The 20,123-nt window shown below is 43.1% G+C and overlaps 2 protein-coding genes across 7 annotated transcripts; one reads left to right on the top strand and one right to left on the bottom strand.

Moving 5' to 3' along the window:
• Positions 1-1,073: 1,073 nt before the first annotated feature.
• On the bottom strand, positions 1,074-10,722 carry ASB8 (ankyrin repeat and SOCS box containing 8). The gene is made up of 4 exons (XM_042450252.1): positions 10,585-10,722; positions 7,549-7,710; positions 5,204-5,308; positions 1,074-4,185 (listed from the first exon to the last, which is right to left on the bottom strand). The coding sequence occupies exons 2-4, from the start codon at positions 7,663-7,665 to the stop codon at positions 3,556-3,558; spliced, it is 852 nt and encodes a 283-aa protein (XP_042306186.1). The 5' UTR covers positions 7,666-7,710; positions 10,585-10,722; the 3' UTR covers positions 1,074-3,555.
• Positions 10,723-11,642: 920 nt separating this feature from the next.
• On the top strand, positions 11,643-19,777 carry LOC121921741 (zinc finger protein 135-like). 6 transcript variants are annotated; one of them, XM_042450248.1, is made up of 4 exons: positions 11,643-11,887; positions 12,487-12,816; positions 16,515-16,621; positions 17,733-19,777. In XM_042450248.1, the coding sequence occupies exons 3-4, from the start codon at positions 16,546-16,548 to the stop codon at positions 18,563-18,565; spliced, it is 909 nt and encodes a 302-aa protein (XP_042306182.1). In that variant the 5' UTR covers positions 11,643-11,887; positions 12,487-12,816; positions 16,515-16,545; the 3' UTR covers positions 18,566-19,777. The 6 variants fall into 6 exon arrangements, with proteins under 6 accessions (XP_042306182.1, XP_042306184.1, XP_042306180.1 ...); XM_042450246.1 differs by having other exon boundaries at positions 11,644-11,887; positions 12,487-12,812; XM_042450250.1 differs by lacking the exon at positions 12,487-12,816.
• Positions 19,778-20,123: the final 346 nt, after the last annotated feature.

Here is a 20,123-nt window from a genome sequence, read left to right as displayed (position 1 = left end):
AACACCATCTGGTTGATGTTTCTTGATGGACTGCATGTATGGTGAACTAAATACATCAAGCAGCCAGTGCCCATTTTAAACAAGTGGACATAGATTCTTCCATTCATTACATGGAGCTCCAGCCCTGCTTTTCTTTAAGAAACCCCACAAATTATTGGGAGGAGGGGAGGCAATTAATACTCCAAGAGCATAATTTGTCCCCTCCTTCCCAGAATGATTTTTTCACTGAAAGATTTCCTGCCCCAATTTTACAACTTCAGTTACTTTTTCCAAAACCACCTTACAACAAAGCTTTTCTAAACCACCTCACTTACTGTGATCAACAATAAAGGCTCTACTGAGGAGGAAAATATGTCTTGTGTAAGAGTGAATCAATAGGCAGAGTCAATTTAACTATTCAACTCAATAGTCTGATTCCAAGTAGGTCAAGGTGCTTCAGTAACTTGAGAGGATATCAAATGAAAGCCCACAACATCACAGATAAACAACCAAACCTAAGGGGAACTGTCCATCTGGAAGATGGCCATAGGCCCACACACACTATTTGGAGGGACTGTAAACAGATACAGGTTGAGTCTCCCTTATCCCAAATTCCAAAATACTCCAAAAACCAAAATATTTTTCATGGAAGGCTGACATTGTGATGCCTTTGTTTTAGGATTGTTCTATGTACACAAACTTTGTTTCGTGCATAAAATGAGTAATACTGTATCAAATCAGTCTATGTGTATAAAGTGTATATGAAACAAATGAATTTGGCGTTTAGACTTGGGTCTATCTCCAAGGTATCTCATTATGTACATATAGACAAATACAGATATTCAAAAGCCAAAACACTTCTGGTCCCAGTCACTTTGGACTAGAGAGTCTCAACCTGTAAAGGTTTAGTTATCAATACTCCAGATGTCTAGGGGGATCCTTATGTATCTTTTCTCCTCAGCTGTTCTTCCTCACTGGAAAAAAACCTATTTCATTTCTGATGCTCTTCCTCCAGCTAGATGCATATCATTCACACAAATTGTGTACGTGTGTAGTATACTAGAGATATTTTACGAGGAAAAAGGAGGAGATCATTAACCATGGAGAAGCCATTATTACAGATTCTGAAAACACAATGAAAAGACATATAGCAATATAAATCCTGTCCAGTACACAACACATTTAATCAACAAACCACATAATTAATTTGCTCATTTAATAACCTTCCTCACAGCAACCAAATTCTTGGGAAAAGGTACTCAAAAGCTTACAACATGATTTGTTCCTCGCAAAGGACTTGCTAGGACAGACACGGTCTCAAATCTATAGGACAGAAGAGATTGCATGAGAGAATGAGTGCATTGAACATCAGTCCTTCTAGGAATCACATAGATTTTGGGATTCTGAAGTTTGAGTCAATGGTATGGAAGTTGCCTGTGCACAGGAGTAAGTATCTTCATAAAAGGCTATGGTTCTCTTTACATTTATAAACCTCAGAACACCAGAGCCATAGGTTAGAAGATATTTCCCCATCCTGGTATCCTTCAGATGTGTTAGATCATCTCAGCTAGAAAAGCTAAAAGCCAAGTTGGCTGAAGGTGATAGGAGTCATCATTTCGTCACATCTGGAGGGTGCTGGAACTGGGGAAGGCTGGTTGGGAACATGGGTCACTTCAGTGATTGAGGGGGATAATTATGCCCACATTGCCATAACTTTCCAGGCAACGTTAGTGGATGCATCTCTTGTTCAGGGTTTCCTCTTACAGCACTGAATCCAACCTTTCTATCCCATCCTGCTCCCAGCATCACTCTGCTAGTACTGAAGCAGTACTCTGCCAGTACTTGAGGGAGAGGAAGATACCCCAGAAATTTCCCCAACAACCATTAAGCTACAAGAGTTGATAATTTGGGGAGGGGGGATGGACTGAATCAGCTACCAAGAATTTAAGAACCACTGGATTAGGAATTTGTCAAACTATTCAGGTCTAAGACTGATTTGGACAGAGACCTGAAGCAACAGTTAGGGACTCTGAAGACAGCAGTATCTGTTAGAAGCCTAGCAGTAAATGCAGGATACAATTATAGTTGTGGGTGGATGGGTGAGGGAAACAGTTGTTGCTTCATACTAAAGAACCTGTGCCTGATTCTAAAGGTGATGGTGGCAGCAATGCACACTACAACTTTTTTGATGGTATATAAGTATGGAAATACCACCACCCCTACATACATGTACATGATTGTTGAAACATTTTGTAAAAATCAGCATAATATCAGGAAATTGAAATAGAGTGAAGACAGATCAGGAAACAGTTGAATAGGCTAAGCTTGAAGAAAAGAGCCCAGTACTACTCTGACCCCACACAAGTTAAAGAATGTGTTTCTTTAGCTTTAAAGCCATCAAACACACTGTGTAAACAGGAGTACACTTCTGTATCACTATATAGCATATGGAGTCAATACACACACAGGGAGCTGTCTCAATAGTGACTTTTTAACAAGGAGATTAAGGTCAGCAGGAAGAAATTTTGTAACCTACTTTGTTTCCAAATAGCAACTTTGACTAATTTACAAGAGATCAGCTGAAACAACTGTATCCTCACCAATAAAGGTTTGGATCTAAACATGCAGCAAAATAAGGTGGGAATATGGTGTACAACTTTAGACTGCCAGTTCTCTCATACATATATTGAGTACTTTTTTTATTACACAAAGAGAAACTAGAGCAGCTTAAGAACTTGTGCTTCTTTCCCCCGCCCAACTCACAAACAACCTTCAATAGACTGAAGCAATGTAAAAACCACCATCACCTTAGAACCCCACTCCTTTATGCTGCAGCACATGCAGAACAGAGTGAAGTAACACCAAAACCTGATCTAGGACTCGAGACAATTTTTCCTGCCCTGCTTAGTTTGGAACTTCTGAGTGAGTAGAGAGGGGAGAGAAGAAGATGGTGCAATACAGAAGGGTCGTCTCATCTAGACAGGTGCTGATCAGCTTTGCCAGATTCCTTTGTTTAAATCCATCAAGCCACTACAACCCCCAGAAAGGCTTATCCCTGGTAGCAAACAGGATGGCAAGGCAGGCCTGCTAATGTAAAAGAGTGTGAAGCTATAAGTAGGGTGATCAGATAATTAAAATGCTTTGCTGTAACAAAATTCAGCTGTAGTTCTCCATCACATCCCAATTCATTAGGCAGCTCTGGGAGAACTCTACCTTTCTTTCCATTGAAAATTATCAAGAACAGAAACTAGATCTAGGATTCCTGGGGAAATCTGCTGTTGAAGCTGAACAGCAGTGGTCTTTTTTGAGGCCTCTCAGCTACAAAGGGCCAGGGAAAACATCTTCCAACTTCATTCATTGGGGGAAAATAATCCAGCACTAACTCTGCCATAAGGAAAAGCTGAGGGAAACTTGCCAAGGGCAGAGCAAGGAGGATTCATGGTTGCCTGTGAAGTTACAGATAGAGCTGCAAAATCTATCCATTTCACTGCTAGTTAGTGCAAAGTGCCAGGAAAGCAGCTGCACAGAAATCAACCAATTTGCACTATTAAAAGAATCCTACAAAGCTTTCAGCTGTCACTTAAGCAGTACATACTCTTTCAGAGATTCGGGCAAAGGCAGTTCCTTCACTGCATCTGGCAGGAACTGCACCCCCATGCTGTGGCGCACTGCATAGCGTGACAGCGTCTTTAATGTGCCTGGTGCAGAGCATAGCATGGTCAGCTTTTCACACAGCTGCTGATCCCTCAGGACTTCACGAGGCATGGCCCCATTCTTCCGCAATTCAAAGTGTCCAACAGCTTGGTGGAGGAGGTCAAAGCAGGAGTCTTCCCTCTCAGTGCCAAGTCCTCTGACCAGGAGGGCAACCAGCCTCGAGATTGGTGTCTGCCCTTTCAGATTGACCACTCGGACCTCAGCCCCATATTCCAGAAGGATGCTCACGCTCTCTAGGTTCCCCTTCATCGCTGCCCAGCTCAGAGGGGTGTCGTTGTTGTAATCCAGAGCATTGACAAAGGCACCGCTTTCTAAGAGTGTTCGGACACATTCAGCATTGTTCTTAAAGGCAGCCCAGTGCAGAGGTGTATCCTTGTTGCCATCCAGGGCATTTGGATTTGCTCCATATTCTAAGAGGATCTCCACACAGGTCTCATCTTTCTCTGCAGCGTAGTGGAGGGCTGTTCGGTTGTACCCATCAAGGGCATTGACCTACAAAAGTAGAGAATGGGTGTTTAAGGATTTAAGGCAGTGTGGGTAACTGCAGAATAGGTGGGGGCAAACTTTCACCCAATCATGTCCAACTGCACCACCAGTTGGAACACTGTGCCATTTAAACTTTTGATTTCAACTGATTTTTTGGGGGGAGGGGACCCTTTAAACAAAAAGCTTGCTTCTGGGATTATGTGGGAACCTTGGGAGGGTTACTTGGTGAAAAGTCTAGTGGGGAAAACAATTAAATGTTTGGGGATTCTGGATTTTGGGAGCCACATGCAGCCTGGCAGACACACTTTACCCACTCCTGGTTTAAGGGGTTCAGTTGGGAGATGGAGGCCAAAGTGCATTGCTGGTGGAATCATTGTCTTAGTTCCACCAAGAATCAGACCAAAACATTTGTTCTATGATCCTCATTCTTCCAAAACAGATGGTGAATACTGAAAGGTTTTGCTGGAAGCGGATACTGAAAGTCCAACCTTCCTTGCCTACTCTCCCAGTGCTGGTGCTGCTAAATAATTTCCAGCTGGACAAGGAGGAAAAGAGGGGCATAAAAAGACTTTGTAAATTGTTAAAATAGAACATTCTCATCACATCATCAAGTATGTGCCACACTTTGATTGATTATTATTTCCAGTCTGCCCAGATAAGGGTGCATCTGATAAAACAGCAAAAGCAGGTTCATAGGCTATCCAAGGTATTTCAAACTTACTGTGCTGTATTTCGAAGATGTCAGTAAAGCTCAAAAGGATAATGAGGTACATGTTTTACAAGAGAAGGAAAAACTATAAAAAGTTTGTCATGCCTCTGCCACAGAACTAATATAATGCTATAAGACTTAGCCCTCCAGCTTAGTTCTGATTCTCCCCTGTACTAGAACGACTTTTAGCAAGTTACTTTTCTTCAGCCTAGCTGCAATATGAGGGTGAAAACATTAAAAAGTCTACTACAATTGCATATACCACCCTGGAGCAGGTTCTCGAAATGGATTCTTGCACTGTATTCATGTTCTTACCTCAGCTCCTTTTTCCAGCAACAGCTCAATACAGTCAGCATCAGCAACCATGCAAGCGCAGTGTAATGGTTTCAGGGTACCATGCATACAGTTAACATCCGCACCCTAGTAGAACACAAAAGTAGGAAAATTGAGGGACATTTAGCAGTTATATGTATAATTGACCACTGTCACAGTCAAGTCTTGACAATATACTCTTCCCACTGAAAAGCATGAGATACCAAATCAAGACGCTTCCTATATATTTAGGATAAGCTCAGGGGCAAAAAACTCAATGAAAACGTCTACTTCATACCAGCCTCACCATACATATTGTTATTTATTTATTGCAAAAAAAGACACACACACAAGCAAAACTGAGGAGCATCCAACAGCATCCAAAAAGAAAAAGGAGACTCATGTCTCAGTATACTAAAAAGAAGGGCTTTATAAAGCCCAGGCTATCTTCAGACTACTTAGATTTAGGGAGACATTATAGTAACCGAGTTCAGAAATTACTCTTATATTATTTATAACCTGAGACAAAATGAAAAAAAATTCCATAGCCATTTTGGCCAATAGGCTGACGATTTAAAGGCCTCTGGCAAACCAGACGTTGTTGCTTGTTGTTGTTGTGTGCCCTCAAATCATTTCCAACTTACAGTAACCCTAGAACCTATCATGAGGTTTTCTTGGCAAGATTTATTCAGAAGAGGTTTGCCATTGCTGAGGCTGAGAGCATGTGACTTGCTCAAGGTCACACAGGATCTTTCCACACGGGGACCTATGTGCGTCCATCCTAAAAATGGTTAAAGTGGTGCGATCCCAGGAAAACAAGCCCATTTGCTAATGGTTATCACACGCAAGAGCACAACAATGGGTTAAAGGCACATTACTTAAGGTTTGAATTTAGCTATCAAAAGAAGACAAACAAATCATACAATCATATCCCCATTACCTTTTCTGAGCATACTCAAAGCTGTCATTTCCACAGGTGATCCCCCCCACATGCCCCAGAGAGGGGGCTCCTCTGTGCCAGAGGGAGGCAGGATGAGGCTCCCCTTTGCAAACTCCGTAAAACCAACACAGACATAGACACAGACACACAAGAGAAAGAGAGAGAGGAGGGGGCTGGGAAGCCTGCCTGATTCCACTGACACTCCCAGATGCCCTCCTTTTCCAAGGTATGTCCTCCACTTCTCCCTCCTGTCCAGGAGGACTTACAAAACATCCTCCCTCTGCCTTCTCCCAGCAGCTGTGGCCTTAATTAGAGGAGGAAAGCAGCCAGGGAGCCTAAAGAGGAAAGTGTGTATGTGTATAATTTAAGGGAAGAGAGCATTCTCCCTCTTTGGAACAGCAAGGCACCTTCTGGAGGCATGCTTTCCACATGGCTGGCATGACGCGAAGGGAGTGAATTCACAAGCAAAATGGACATGTAAAGACGGTAGTTTTGTGAATTTGCTCATTTCTTGATTCCCCTCACATTCTCCCTGGATTCTGTCCGGATTGCATGCAGCGTCATGTGATAAGCAGCTGCGAAGTTGTCTCTAAAGCCCTGAATGACCCTGCATTGGCCCCACTTTAACCTTCCAATTTTCCTTGTGTGATAAAGTCCCCAGTGGGTTTCATGGCTGAGTAAGGAATCAAACCTAGCTTCCACAGTCACAGTCCAACACTCAATCCACCACACGATGCTGGCAAACCAGATAGCTAGAAATGAATATAGCAAGGCAGCTGGCAGCATCAATCAAGCCTAACATAGAACCTCCATCTGAGTAATGGAAAGCTGAAGTAATCTTAGCATTGCCCTTTGAAGCTAAGTGTTAAATTTCCTTTGAAGATGAGAAATGTCACATTTAAATAGGCTTCAGGAACAGTGGTTAAGAAATCCTGGATGGTTTGCTCTGCTAATGGACTGAACCAGTTTCCTTTGTCTTTCTTTTTTATACATGTACAGCCAAAATTCACACAACTACCTCTTCCTTCCAAAAATACTAATAGTGATGAAGTGAGGTTTTCTGGTCACAGAACGTTGCTTCAAAACTCTGCCAGTATATTTTAAAACTGTTATTAGTTTATTATAAGTTATTAGCCAGCCCTCTGTACTGATGGATCCTATATCTATGGATACAAGCATTCGCGGCATGAAAATATTTTTAAAAAACATTCCAAAGAGCAAACCCTGATTTTGCCATTTTATATAAGAGATGACATTTTAGAACATCATTGTATTTAATGGGACTTGAGCATCCACAGATGCTGGTATCCATGGAGGGTTCTAGAACCAAACGGCAGCAGATACCAAGGGCCCGCTGTAACAAGCTTTCAAAACAAAGCTGAAACGCCTCTACAGTCTTATCACATACCCTCCTGATAAGGTCTTCAACATTGTCGTGTGGGAAGGATCGGATGGCTGCTATAGTCCGGATCAAACGCTCTGACAAAGAATATTTACTCTGAATGCTCTGCATAATATACCACATACTGGAACTCAGTTTCCTTGGCTTGCTTCACATGCTCCACATCATCTGTGGGAAAGAAATCAGACATATAATGTAAGGCTTTAAAATTACAGTTGCTCTTCCAGAAATGTTTGGCCAAGCCACACATAATTATGTACCAGTTTTAAATAAGAAGACTTGGCAACTTATTAAATTACACAAACAGAGAGAAGAAATGACTAGAAACAATTCAACACAGTAAAATAAAATAAAGAGCTGGCTGACTCTTTCATGTCCATCACTTGGTTACTGCATCATCAAGTAGCAACTTCAAAAACCCAAAGGAAAGGAACTTTCATATCATTCCCAAACCCAAATGGAATATGTTCACATATTCAGTTTAGCTTTCAGGTGATCACCTCCAAGCCTTCTGTGAAATCACATTAAAATCAACAAAGTTCAGAAAGAAGTGCTAGAAAATATCAGTTATCTGAATATGTTCTGTGGTTGCTTTTATGGACCATCAGTCCATGCTGCCCAGTACGGTCTACTCTATTTTGGGATGGGAGCCCTCTGAAACAGCTTTGAAATGATAAAAATTGTAGGTAGAGAACATTTTTTCAGCTGAATTTTTGGAGGATCAAGTGGTTAGCTTGGGGGGATCTAAGTGGAGTTCTGAACATGTGTTCAGAGCTCCTTCCTCTGCAATCTTCCACAATTCTTACCCCTAACATAAAGAAAAGGCATGCTAGAATATAAATTGGGCATGAGATGAACATCAGTGCATGCCAGGGACAAGATGGTTACACCAAGATATGTTGTGCCACCCAACATATGTTTGACCATTACTCCTATTTATTTTTCAATTGCAAGATGACTTTAGAGTAGTCACCTAGAATCATAGAATTGGAAGAGACCTCAAAGGCCATCCAACCCAACCCCCTGCCATGCAGGAATTCACAATCAAAGCACTCCCGAGAGATGGTCATCCACCCTCTGTTTAAACACCTCCAAATGAGAAGACCCCACCATTCTCCAAGGGAGTGTGTTCAACAGTTGAACAGTCCTTACTGTCAAGAAGTTCTTCCTAACGTTGAGGTGGAATTTCTTTTGCTATAGCTTGTATCCATTGTTCTGGGTGCTGTTCCCTGGAGCAGCAGAAAACAAGCTAGCTCCCTCCTCAATATGACATCCCTTCAGATTTTTAAACAGGGCTATCATATCACCTCTTAACCTTCTCTTCTCCAGGCTAAACATCCCCAGCTCCCTAAGTCTTTCCACATAAGGCATGGTTTCCAGGCCCTTCACCATTTTGGTCGCCCTCTTTTGGACATGCTCCAGCTTCTCCACATCCTTTTTGAACTCTGGTGCCCAGAACTGGATGCAGTATTCCTAGTGAGGCCTGACCAAAGCAGAAGAGAGTAGCACTATTACTTCCCTTGATCTTGACACTATGCTTCTGTCAACGCAGCCTAGAATCATATTGGCCCTTTTAGCTGCTGCATCACACTGCTGCACTACCATCTTGTGGTCTACTAGGACACCTAGATCCCTTTCATGTGTACAGTTGTCAAGCCTGAAGGCAACAGATCCCATCTAATCCTGGAAGCAGCATCAGCCCTGGAAAGTACTTGAATGGGAGACTGCCAACAAATACAAGGTGCTGTAGGCTATATTTCAGAAGGAGCAGCTAGCAAAAGCACCTTTAAGTTTTCCTGGCCCAAGAAAACCATGGAATCACAATAAATCAACAGGAAGCCTGAAGGCACATACGCACATAAACATGTACAACATGGTTATTGCTAGTCACTGAACAAAGGTAACCTTTTACGACACTGTAATGGGTATGTGCCAAAGATCTTTAGATCTCTTGTCCTTAAGACCTAATCTGTTCTGAGGAACTTGAAAGCATGCTCCTATCACCTGTATAGTATTTCAGTAGCAGGGTTTTATTCTAGTGTGCAGGATGAACATGGCATAGTGGTCTAGGACTATGACTCTGGAGACCAGGGTTCAAATCCCTGCTCAGCCATGGAAACCCACTGAGTGACCATGGGCAAGTCACACTCTCTCAGCCTCAGAGGAAGGCAAAAACACTCTCCTTTAAACAAATTCTGCCACTGAAACTCACGATGGGTTCGTATTAGAGCCATTGCAAGTCAAAAATGACTTCAGGGCACAAAACAAAAAGGATTTTTAACATGTATCTCATGTCAGATTTCAGCACGCACCATAACATATTTACACACACACATATACACACACACAGGGGTGTGTGTGTGTGTGTGTATGCATACACCCATGAGTTATTTCTTACCCACCTCTCCCCACGGATCGAGGGAGGACACAACAACAATTAAGAAACAAACAACATCAGTTAAAACATACGTGTTTTGTTCACCTCCCCCAATAAACAGCTGCTCTGTGTACATGTGGATTATTTAATTACCCACTTTTGAAAAAGGGTTTGTTTTCATTTTTAATTAATATTTTTAATGTTTATGTTTATTTTTAATTAATTTAATTAATTTAATTGTTTATTTCTATTTTTAAAAAATATTAACTTTAATGTTATTTTATTTCTAATTAATTTGTAATTAATGTTAGTGTTTTATTTCTAGTTTTTTTAAATTTTAATTAATTTTATTGCTTTATTTCTGATTAATTTTAATTAATTTTTATTGTTTTATTTCCAATTAATTTTTTAAATTTTTAAATTAATTTTAATTGTCTTGTTTCTAATTAACTCTTCAATTAATTAACTTTTAACTAATTAATTTAATTAATTAAGCACCCTTTCCCCTGGACCCTCTCCTACATGATAAGGAAATGTGGGTGCAGCAAATGGAGGGAGCCGGGAAGGTAATGCTGTGCTCGACAGGAAGGCGCTAGGAACGAATCGGCTGAAGCAGAAGCACAGGCAGCAGCAGCAGCAGCAGCAGGAGAAGAAGGCATCCCCACCTGAACCAGCGAGACCCAAATGGCGGCTTCTCCCCTTCATGCGAGGAAGCAGCAGCACCCATCGACCATGGACCCACTGCCCCCGCCGCCAGCGCTAAGCGGAAGTAGAACCTCCCGCCAACCGGAAGTAGATGCCCCCCTCCACGAATGGCTAGAGCGACCCCTTATGGAAATTCCTGTCACCTACATGGGAGGGGATATTAAAACAGTTCTGACCCCGCCTCCTTCGCGTCACCAAGGCCCCCCCCTTTCACCAATCTCTTCCAATCGGAGTACGCGGGATAAGGCCCGCCCCCCGCTCTCTGCCTCCCCTTGATAGGCTGCAGCAGCACCGCAGCAATAATCCAGGCTGACGCCATTTTAACTGCCCTGGAATTGTGGGAATTGTAGTTTTTGTGAGACGTTTAGCCGACTCTGGTCAGAGAGCTCTGGCAACACAACAAACTACAACCCCCAGGATTTCATAGCATTATTGTTTAAAATGGATGATTTTAACTGTTTTTATATGTGCTGCGTTTATATATATATATACATATATATATATATATATATATATAAAATTTTAATTAATTTTAATTATTTTATTTCTAATTAATTTTAATTTATTTCTAATTAAGTTTAATTTTATTGCTTTATTTCTAATTCTTTTTTTTTAAAAATAATCAATTTTAATCAATTTTATTGTTTTATTTCTGATTAATTTTTTAATCATTTTAATTAGTTTTAAATTGTTTAAATGTATATGTATCCCAACGTGGGAGAAAGGTGGGATAAAAATAAAATATGAAATAAACTAGGGTGACGGTGGCTCTGGGTCCACAACAAACTCCCAACTCCCAGAATTCCATAGCCTTGAACCAAGACTCTTAAAGCGGTGCCAAACCGCCTTATTCCTCCAGTGTGGATGCAGCCCAAGCGGTGCCAAACCACTGCATCCACACTGCAGAAATAATCCAGTTTGACACCACTTTAACTGCCACGACTCAGTGCTATGGAATTCTGGGAACTGTAGTTTTGTACAGCCATTTAGCCTTCTCTGTCAGAGACCTCTGGTTCCACAACAAACTACAATTCCCAAAATCAAACAGTACTGAGCCATGATCGTTACTAATTTTATTTGATTTTATTTATTATTTTTGGCACAACCATTAAATGTACAGGAGGCCTCTCCAGTTTTCACTTTGGCAGCCCTAAGCTTGGCTGCCATGTCAAGGGAGAGGAAGATGATAAAGCACCAGCTCAAGAGACAGAAATGGCATTACGAATAAAAGAATCAAGTGCCCCTCAGCTAGAAATAATCCAGGTAATAAAATGTGTATAAAGTAACATAATAGTTTTTAGGCTAATAGGAAGTATATTTGCATAAAAACTTCACTAAATTATATGGGAAATGATTTACAATTTCCTTGGAAGGTTAGAGATCTTATCTCGGAAGTAGTGAGAAATATTTAGTAAATATAATACAAAAGGCATTATATGTTACTGCTACTGTGACATAGTAGCGATGTATGTTTATATGTTGGTATGTTTAAATGATGTTATTTGTTTATGGATGGTTTTTTGTATGTTTAATACACATTTTTTTAAATTGGTAATTCCATCAGTTGTTGCTTGTGACCTGTTTGCCTGACAAGAAACTCCTGCTGAAATCCTCAGTGGAGCTCTGCTGCCACAACAGACTCCCATTCCCAGAATTCCATAGCATTGATCCATGGCAGCCCAAGTGAGCTCAAACTGGATTATTCTAGCAGTGCAGATGCAGCCTCTGTCGATTTCCTCATTGCCTAGCATGAATGTTTGGATTTCTTCTGTGGGATTGTTGGCTTTCCTTTATGTTCAGCATTGAATCCTTCCTTTGCACTTTCCTCTCTGACCTTCCCTGTTGCATCTCTCTCTCTGCAGCTCTTGACTTCCAGGAAAGGGTGCTAAAGATAGCCGCCTGATGATGAACCATAGAGCGCCCAGTTCCTCTGCCTTCCTAGCCATCACCAGGAAATACAGCAGCAGTAGCAAGAGGAGGAGGAATAGGGGATTAAATGAAACTGGGACCTTCCTGTTCCCAGCAACAGCAATAGCCCCCCCCAGCTGTTGAGCCCAGAGTGGCGCTTTAGTGCTATAATAATCATACTACTACTACTACTACTACTACTAACAATAACCCCTGAGTCCTGAGCCTTTCACCTCTGCCTGGGAAGATCCCTTGCTGCCTCTCTCCCTCCCTCCTAAAGGCAAGTGAGTTTTCATTGAGGGATCTGCGGGGGTGGGAATAAGGAAGGGGAGAAAATGCTGGCCTCCAGCAAGTCATTTGGAGGGATGTGAGTTGCAGGACACTGAAAGAGATCTGGGTTGCAAGGCACAGAGAGGGATCTGGGTTGCAAGACATTTGGGGGGGGGGGGAAGGATCTGGACTAGAAGATATAGATCTAGGTTGTAAGACACTGAGAGGGATCTGGACTGCAGGACACTGAGGGATCTGGGTTGCAAGACATTTGGGGAGGTCTGGATTAGAAAACATAGATCTGGGTTGTAAGACATTGAGAGGGATCTGACTTGCAAAAACGTCTGGGAGGATCTGGATTGGAAGATACAGACCTGGGTTGTAAGACATTGGGGGGGGATCTGGATTGGAAGATATAAAGCTGGGTTGCAAGACATTTGGGGGGATCTGGATTGCAAGACATTAAAAGGTATCTGGACCGTAAGACACTGAGAGGGAACTGGATTGCAAGATATAGATCTGGCTTGTAAGCCATTGAGAAGGATCTGGGTTGCAAGACACTGGGATCTGGATTGTGAGACATTGAGGGAACTGGGCTGTAAGACACTGAAAGGGATCTGAGCTGCAAACTATTGAGAGGGATCTGGGTTGCAAGGCATTGAGAAAGATCTGGATTGCAAGACCTTGAGATGGAAGAAGCAGGAGGGGAAAGAGGAGCAGAGTCTTCCAGATCCTCTTCTCTTTTGACAGGGCTTTGCCTCCCTTCCTCCTTGGAAAACCCTGCATGGATCAGACCTTCCTCCTCCCCCCCGCCTTGCAGGCAAGGGCTCTTCTCTAGTTTCTCTGATCTCGGTGCAAAAAAATACCCCTTGTTTTCTTTCTGGGGATGCAGAATGATGGGGCATGGCGAGCTTTTGGAGAGCTGTCTTTGCTTTTCTGGGTTGCTTCTCTCCTGCTTGCTGCTGCTGCCTTGCTGTCTGCCCCAAATGACATTGCTGGGTCCCAAGATGGCCACCCCGAGCGACAGAGAAGGCTGGCATGGGAAAGCTCCTGCCCAGCTGCCCTGCAGGGCATCGGGGGAGACTACAGGGGGAATCCCTTCTCCTCCAAGACAGCTGTGTAGCCATACGGTTTTCAGCCTAAAAATGGCTTTTTTTTAAAAAAAAGTTCTAAAATAAAACTGCCTGGCTTTTAGAATGAAGTTGGCTGGTGGGCTCCTTAAAGACTTCACAGATCTACCTGGGCAGGGCTGCTGGAAAAGACTCCCCATTGAAGTCAAAGGGCTTGGCCCCCAGGGTGAACCTGCACAGCATATGCCTTACTATTGCTGCATCCCCAACTGTAGAAGTAATCCAGTTTAACACTACTTTAACTGCCATGGCTCAGGGCTATGGGATTCTGGGAATTGTAATTTATGGTGGTGTCAGAGGAGGCTAAATGTCTCACAAAACTAGAGTTTCCAGAATTCCATAACATTGAGTTGTATGTGTGGACAGTCCCTATGTGTATTGATCTGGGGCTCTATTTTGTTCTTCTACATGTAGTTGTGTGTGTATACAGTGTGTATGTGCACACACACACACACACACACCCATAAAGGGTTTATAACTGTGAAGCCTTAGGAATCAGTTTTTCTAAAGTTGATATTATTGTCATCCTGAAGAAAAGCCTATAGGGCTGCATTCACGCTGCAAAAATAATCTAGTTTGATACCACTTTCACTGCCATGGCAAGGCCCTGGTGCCCCAAGAAACTACCATTCCCAGAATTGCATAGCACTGAGCCATGGCAGTGAAAGTGATGCCAAACCAGATTATTTCTCCAGTGCAGATGCAGCCCATGTGTCATCATTCACTCCCCACAGACAGCTGATGACAATCCCACTTTTGAAGGACTGTTCACAGCAGTAATTTGGCCATGGCTTTTCTGGGAAATGAGCCAGCATGGCAGAGTGGTTTGAGTGTTGGATATTCCCTTCTCAGCCATGGAAACCCACTGGGTGACCTTGCGTGAATCACACACTTTCAGCCCCAGATTAAGGCACACAACAGCAACATCTTGGAAACACAGCCCACTAGACTCAGTGGAGTTTACTTGTGCATGAAGATGAACATTTGTACATTAGCTGTATCCCTTCAAGACATGTCTCTCATGGCGACCTTACCATGGGGTTTTCTTCGCAGAATTTGTTCAGAGGGGGTTTGCCATTGCCTCCCTCTGAGCCTGAGAGAGTGTGATTTGCCCAGTGTCACCCAGTGGGTTTCCATGGCCAAGCGGAAATCTGAACCCTGGTCTCCCAGTGTCCAACCCCTACAACCTGTTGTGTCTTCAGTCTGATTGATCTACTAAATTTCCATATATGAATAAGGCAATCATTTCAGAAGGAGGAAAAGAAAGACTATTTTAAAATGTATTATGTATGTAGGGAGGGTTCAGTCAGCTCAGGGACAGGACAGTTGCTTTGTGTCCAAAATGCCCCAACATTACCAATGGAAAGAGAATTGGGTAGCAGGTGATGGGAAAGAGACAACTAGACTGAGCTAACATGCAACAGCTTCCTTACGTGTATTTTATTATATTTATTATCGTTCTTTGCTGCTTGTCAGGATATTCATCTCCACTCCTGCTGTTTACACGTAACATCAGAATGATAAATTAACTCTAAACAATACTATCTTGTGTAAACTGCATCAGGATCCTTCCCACAGGGCAGAGGTTGGTAGATGAACCAGAGTCCTGCTGGAACAGAAGTTGGTGCCTCTTCATCTTGGTCCCTGCTTCATTTCTCATCCCTTCAGCCCTCCTGTGATCCTTCCCACAGGGCATATTCAGGCGTAATTGTGTTGGCCATGCAGCAAAATACAACAACATCCAAAATTCACAAAGCAGCAATACTTTTATTGGACCAACTTGATAAGAGGGAAGCAGATGTTTTGTGGCAGGCTCCCTCTTAGATGCAAAACTGGAGTGTGAATGCTTTTTTCTATACAAAGATGTTTGTCACCTACATTTTATATATGCTGCCTAAGGCTGATGAGTGTTGCAGGCTGATAAGAATGGAAAATGCATGCCCTGCTGTAAATCCTATTCCATGAATATGATCTGTGGCCCAAAGCAGTGGGGTAGACCAGTTTAGATGATACATCTTGCTATCCCTCAGGGTTCAGTTGTATAACCCGAGTAAAGTACTTGGTCTGGAGTCTTGAGATATGTGAAGTAATAAGGGCCATTCAGTGTATGCAAAATACTTTTCCCTCTAACCAGGATAATCCCAGCCAGGACCTGTTTTTCTGGGACACAATGCAAGGTCTTCACGCACAGAGGAGGACTTCTAAGTGAGCATTAGACCCAGCACTTGGGAACAGTCTTGCTAATAAATCCAGAAGATTACTAACCTACACTGATATTTGTTAGAAACACTGCTACCAAATAAGCAGATGATGTGGGTTCCAACTAAACTTAAGTCCTAGTACTTTAGCATGTACAGGTTAACAGCACACAATGAAGGATAATGAATTAGCCACACTAGGTAGTCCTTTTTGTGCTGACATGAATCCCATTAGGAGAGCAAGCATAGCATAGTAATTGCAGAAGTGTGTATTTAACTCTAGGCTTTAGTGGGGTATGTCCATTTTATTCTTTAACCCAGTGTTGCTTTGTTCAAAGGGAATTAACTAGTTCCATAAGTACTTGTAATTTCTCCCTCAAACAGTAACACTCTGGCTTGAAAAAACTCCTTTGAGATGGAGTGTGAAGATCCAGGCATTGTGGTGATTCATGACTCGGATGATGGTGCAACGACAAGGAGAGTCTACATAGGTGAGCAGCTCAGTCCATTACAAAGCCATTGAATCTTTGATTTATCCCACCCTTCCTATGTAAATCCAGAGTATGGTACACAAGCTTTCTCCCTCCCCAGCCCACCACATTTTATCTTCAAAGCAATCTAATAGGGTAGGCTAACAGATAAATCACTGGCACAAAGCCATCTAATGACTGAGTGGACATTTAAACCTGAGGCTCACAGGTCATACTCTGACACTCCATTTGCCATGCTGGCTTCTCAGGGTATAGTTTGTTGTGTGATCAGCCTTTAAAAGAATGTTTCTTTCACATGATCCCATATATAATAGCATTTAGCTCACTGTGAACAGTGGATTTAGAAGCTAGCTGGGAACTCATACTCTTAGAATGAAGGAACAAGAGTGTTTCTGAGCATATTTTCAACCCAGGATGTTTCTAGACTTTAACTTCCAACACCACTTACATAGGCTATGCTGGCTGGGGCTAATGGGAATTGTAACCCAAAAATCTATTGGGCCCTACAATATTTCCCATCTCAATGCCCATGTAAATATCACTTCAGCATTCAAGTGTTTTTATATTAGCTTTCATTAATGGGGGAGTGGGGAGGAAAGTAGTGGTCCTGGAGAGAAAGCTTGTATTTCATTGTGGAGGCTCCCTTTTCAAGAGAACTGCTGCATTCCAAACTGACAGAAAGCCATATAGGTCAGTCAGAACTAAGCCTGAGGTCCTAAGCTTATCATGGAAATGAAAACATAAACTGAAATATTTACAAAGCTCCATAAACCAATGCTAGCTGGAGAATTAGCTCTTGCATAAAATTAGGTTTGGCTGGATGCAAGATGCATTTGTTGAGCTTTTACTTGATGAGGATGGGAATCCTTTGGCCTTCCCGATGTTGGACTCTGATTCCTATCACTCCCAGACAGCATGGCTGCTTCTCGGGGATTATGAGAGCTGTAGTCCAACAATATTTGCAGGGCCACAGGTTCCTCACCACAGTGATACTGTTTGTGAGAGTCGGTTTCCACAGGGTTACACACGCCTAGACTCTTAAGATAAAGCCTCCAGCTCCTGGTTTATTGTTCTGTCTGCAGCTGAACGATGTGGCTCTCTTCCCCTGCAGCTGACAAAAGTGAAGTGAGCGAGGGTGAGGAAGATGATCACTTGGAGCCCAAGACCATCCAGCCTGGCATCCAAACCGGACAACCCACTTGGAAGGCCACTTTACAGCAGGAAGGGCCAACCATGGAACGGCAACGGAGTCTGCTAGCTCCTGGCAGTTATAACGAGGGTGAAGCTTTGATAGCAGCCACTGTGGTTTCCCGCTCCAGCAAACAACGCCCCTTCATCTGTAATGAGTGTGGCAAGAGCTTCAGCCACTGGTCGAAGCTGCTGCGGCATCAGCGCACACATACAGGTGAGCGGCCCAGCACCTGCACTGACTGTGGCAAGAGTTTCTCACAGAACTCGCATCTGGTGCAGCACCGGCGCACACACACCGGCGAGAAGCCCTACGTCTGTCGCGACTGCGGCAAGAGCTTCAGCTGGAGCTCCAACCTGATCCAGCACCAGCGCATCCATACAGGGGAGCGCCCGTACACCTGTGGGGACTGTGGTCGCAGCTTCACCCAAAGCAAGAATCTGGCCAAGCACCGGCGGACACACACAGGTGCCAGGCCATTCCGTTGCCCAGAGTGCGGGCGGGGCTTTGCGCACACGGCCGGACTGGTCAAACACCAGCGCCTGCGTCACGACACGGACTCTCCCATTGGCCACCCTTGTCCAGAATGTGGTCAGCGCTTCCGTGCCCCTTCAGAAGTAGAGCGTCACCGGGTTGCTCACCATGGTGTTGCACCATCTGAGCCCTTCATCTGTGTGGAATGTGGAGAATGTTTCACCAAGAGCACCACACTGGTCCGCCACAAGCGAGTGCACAAGCCCATCTTTGTGCATTGAGATTTTTAGTTTCTTCAGGGGGTGGGCATTCTCGCCATATCTGGCCAGGTTTGCAGACTGGAGTCTACAGGTTGAGGGGAGGGGCAAGGTATCTCACTGCAACCTGGGCCTTGCTTGGCAAGTCCAAAGGCTCTGGTAGAGCCGGTGTATGAAACCACTGAGCAGTGACCAGGGATGGATGGAGGAAGTTGTCCCAAGGTTGGACTTCAATCACATGTTGCGGGGCAAAGACTGCTTGGAGGCAGGCTTTTGATTGCATCTGGGCAGGACCAAAGTAATTCTCACCTCCCTTTTGAGGACATGTAGGTCTTGCTACTGTACATACCAGAGTGTTTTTTAGTTAGAAGCCATAATAGACAACTGCAAGGGAGGGATGGGAAAAGAGATCCAGAAGGGGGAAAAAAAAGGCTTCTTCGCACTTTGGTGGATCAATGGACTCTCAATGCAGAAAGTAATGCTCAGAAAAACCAAGTTACCTTAGGGAAGGGGCAAAGACAGTTGGCAAAGAAAGAAAGAATGAAAGGACATGGATAGGGAAGACAGGTTGAAATCAACCTTGTTAAATAAAATATTGTCTACCCTCATCTCAATATACCAGTCTCTTGCTCATTAACCATTTCCTATTTCATAAATTTTCAACTGAAAGGAGCAGTTCAAAAGACAATAAAAACCTGGCTCATGTGTTACAAATAAAAAATGATCCAAATTCTAAAAAGGTGGCTGTTGTGCACAGCTGAAAAAGCCAATGGTAGACTGTTGTGGCTGATGGGTGGTACAGAAGGAGAGCGAGATTATGGACCATAACCTCGGAGTAAATAGCTAAAAAGAATGAGTGATAATTAAGGTTTTTTCCTGCAGTATGCAAGACATAACTACATTGCATTAGAATTGTAACTTAATGAAGGATAACTTCACAGGTTTAGCAGTGTAATTGTAACTGCTTTTAATTACTTTTATAGTGACAGCATATGTGGGTTCATTATTTCAATGTGTTTTGTAGCTAAACAGCAGTCTATTTTTTGGCCAAACAAGGACTGGGAGGGAGTGAAATTAAAGGTACAAGTCATACCCCTCCAGGCTAATTGTGAAGGAGAGGATGGGTCCAGGGGGGTGCACAAGAGCCCTGGAGGGGCATGCTTTGGCCCACCTCTGGTTCAGGGTTACAGGAATGAATCTGTGGAAGTCCTGGACTTGTAGCCAACTCACACCACTTTCTTCTCCTCCTCTGACATAGCTGTGAACAGTCCAGAAAAGCAAACTTGCTGAATTTGTCCTCAGAGATAGCTTGCAGGAGATTTGGAAAAAGCCTGAAAGACTAAGGCTTTCTGCAGCTTTGCTTAGTTCATGCTAAACTATAGTTTAGTGTTCAATGAGAACAAGCCTTGGAATCTTATGCTCTTCCTCCAAACAGTAGCTTTTGCTTTTAAAGTCTCTGCCAGCCTTTGGCCACCTTGCCAGAGATATTAAGAATTGTAGTCAAACATATCTGGAGGGCACTCAGTCACTGAAGTCCAAGTTAAAGATTACAATATTAAGAGTATCCTGCACTGAATGATAC

Source organism: Sceloporus undulatus, chromosome 2 (genome assembly GCF_019175285.1).
Source record: "Sceloporus undulatus isolate JIND9_A2432 ecotype Alabama chromosome 2, SceUnd_v1.1, whole genome shotgun sequence".
NCBI lineage: Eukaryota > Metazoa > Chordata > Lepidosauria > Squamata > Phrynosomatidae > Sceloporus > Sceloporus undulatus.
Note: the sequence above shows the minus strand (reverse complement) of the source record. Positions and strands in the feature narration are given on the sequence as shown.

Bases quoted from the DNA above. Each gene is read 5' to 3' on its own strand.
- ASB8 (XM_042450252.1), bottom strand. From the start codon at position 7,665: ATGTGGTATATTATGCAGAGCATTCAGAGTAAATATTCTTTGTCAGAG. The intron at 5,309-7,548 runs GTATGTGATAAG...GTGTTCTACTAG, and splicing joins TTGAAGACCTTATCAGGAGG to GGTGCGGATGTTAACTGTAT. The intron at 4,186-5,203 runs GTAAGAACATGA...CTACTTTTGTAG, and splicing joins TGCTGGAAAAAGGAGCTGAG to GTCAATGCCCTTGATGGGTA.
- LOC121921741 (XM_042450250.1), top strand. From the start codon at position 16,546: ATGGAGTGTGAAGATCCAGGCATTGTGGTGATTCATGACTCGGATGAT. The intron at 16,622-17,732 runs GTGAGCAGCTCA...CTTCCCCTGCAG, and splicing joins GACAAGGAGAGTCTACATAG to CTGACAAAAGTGAAGTGAGC.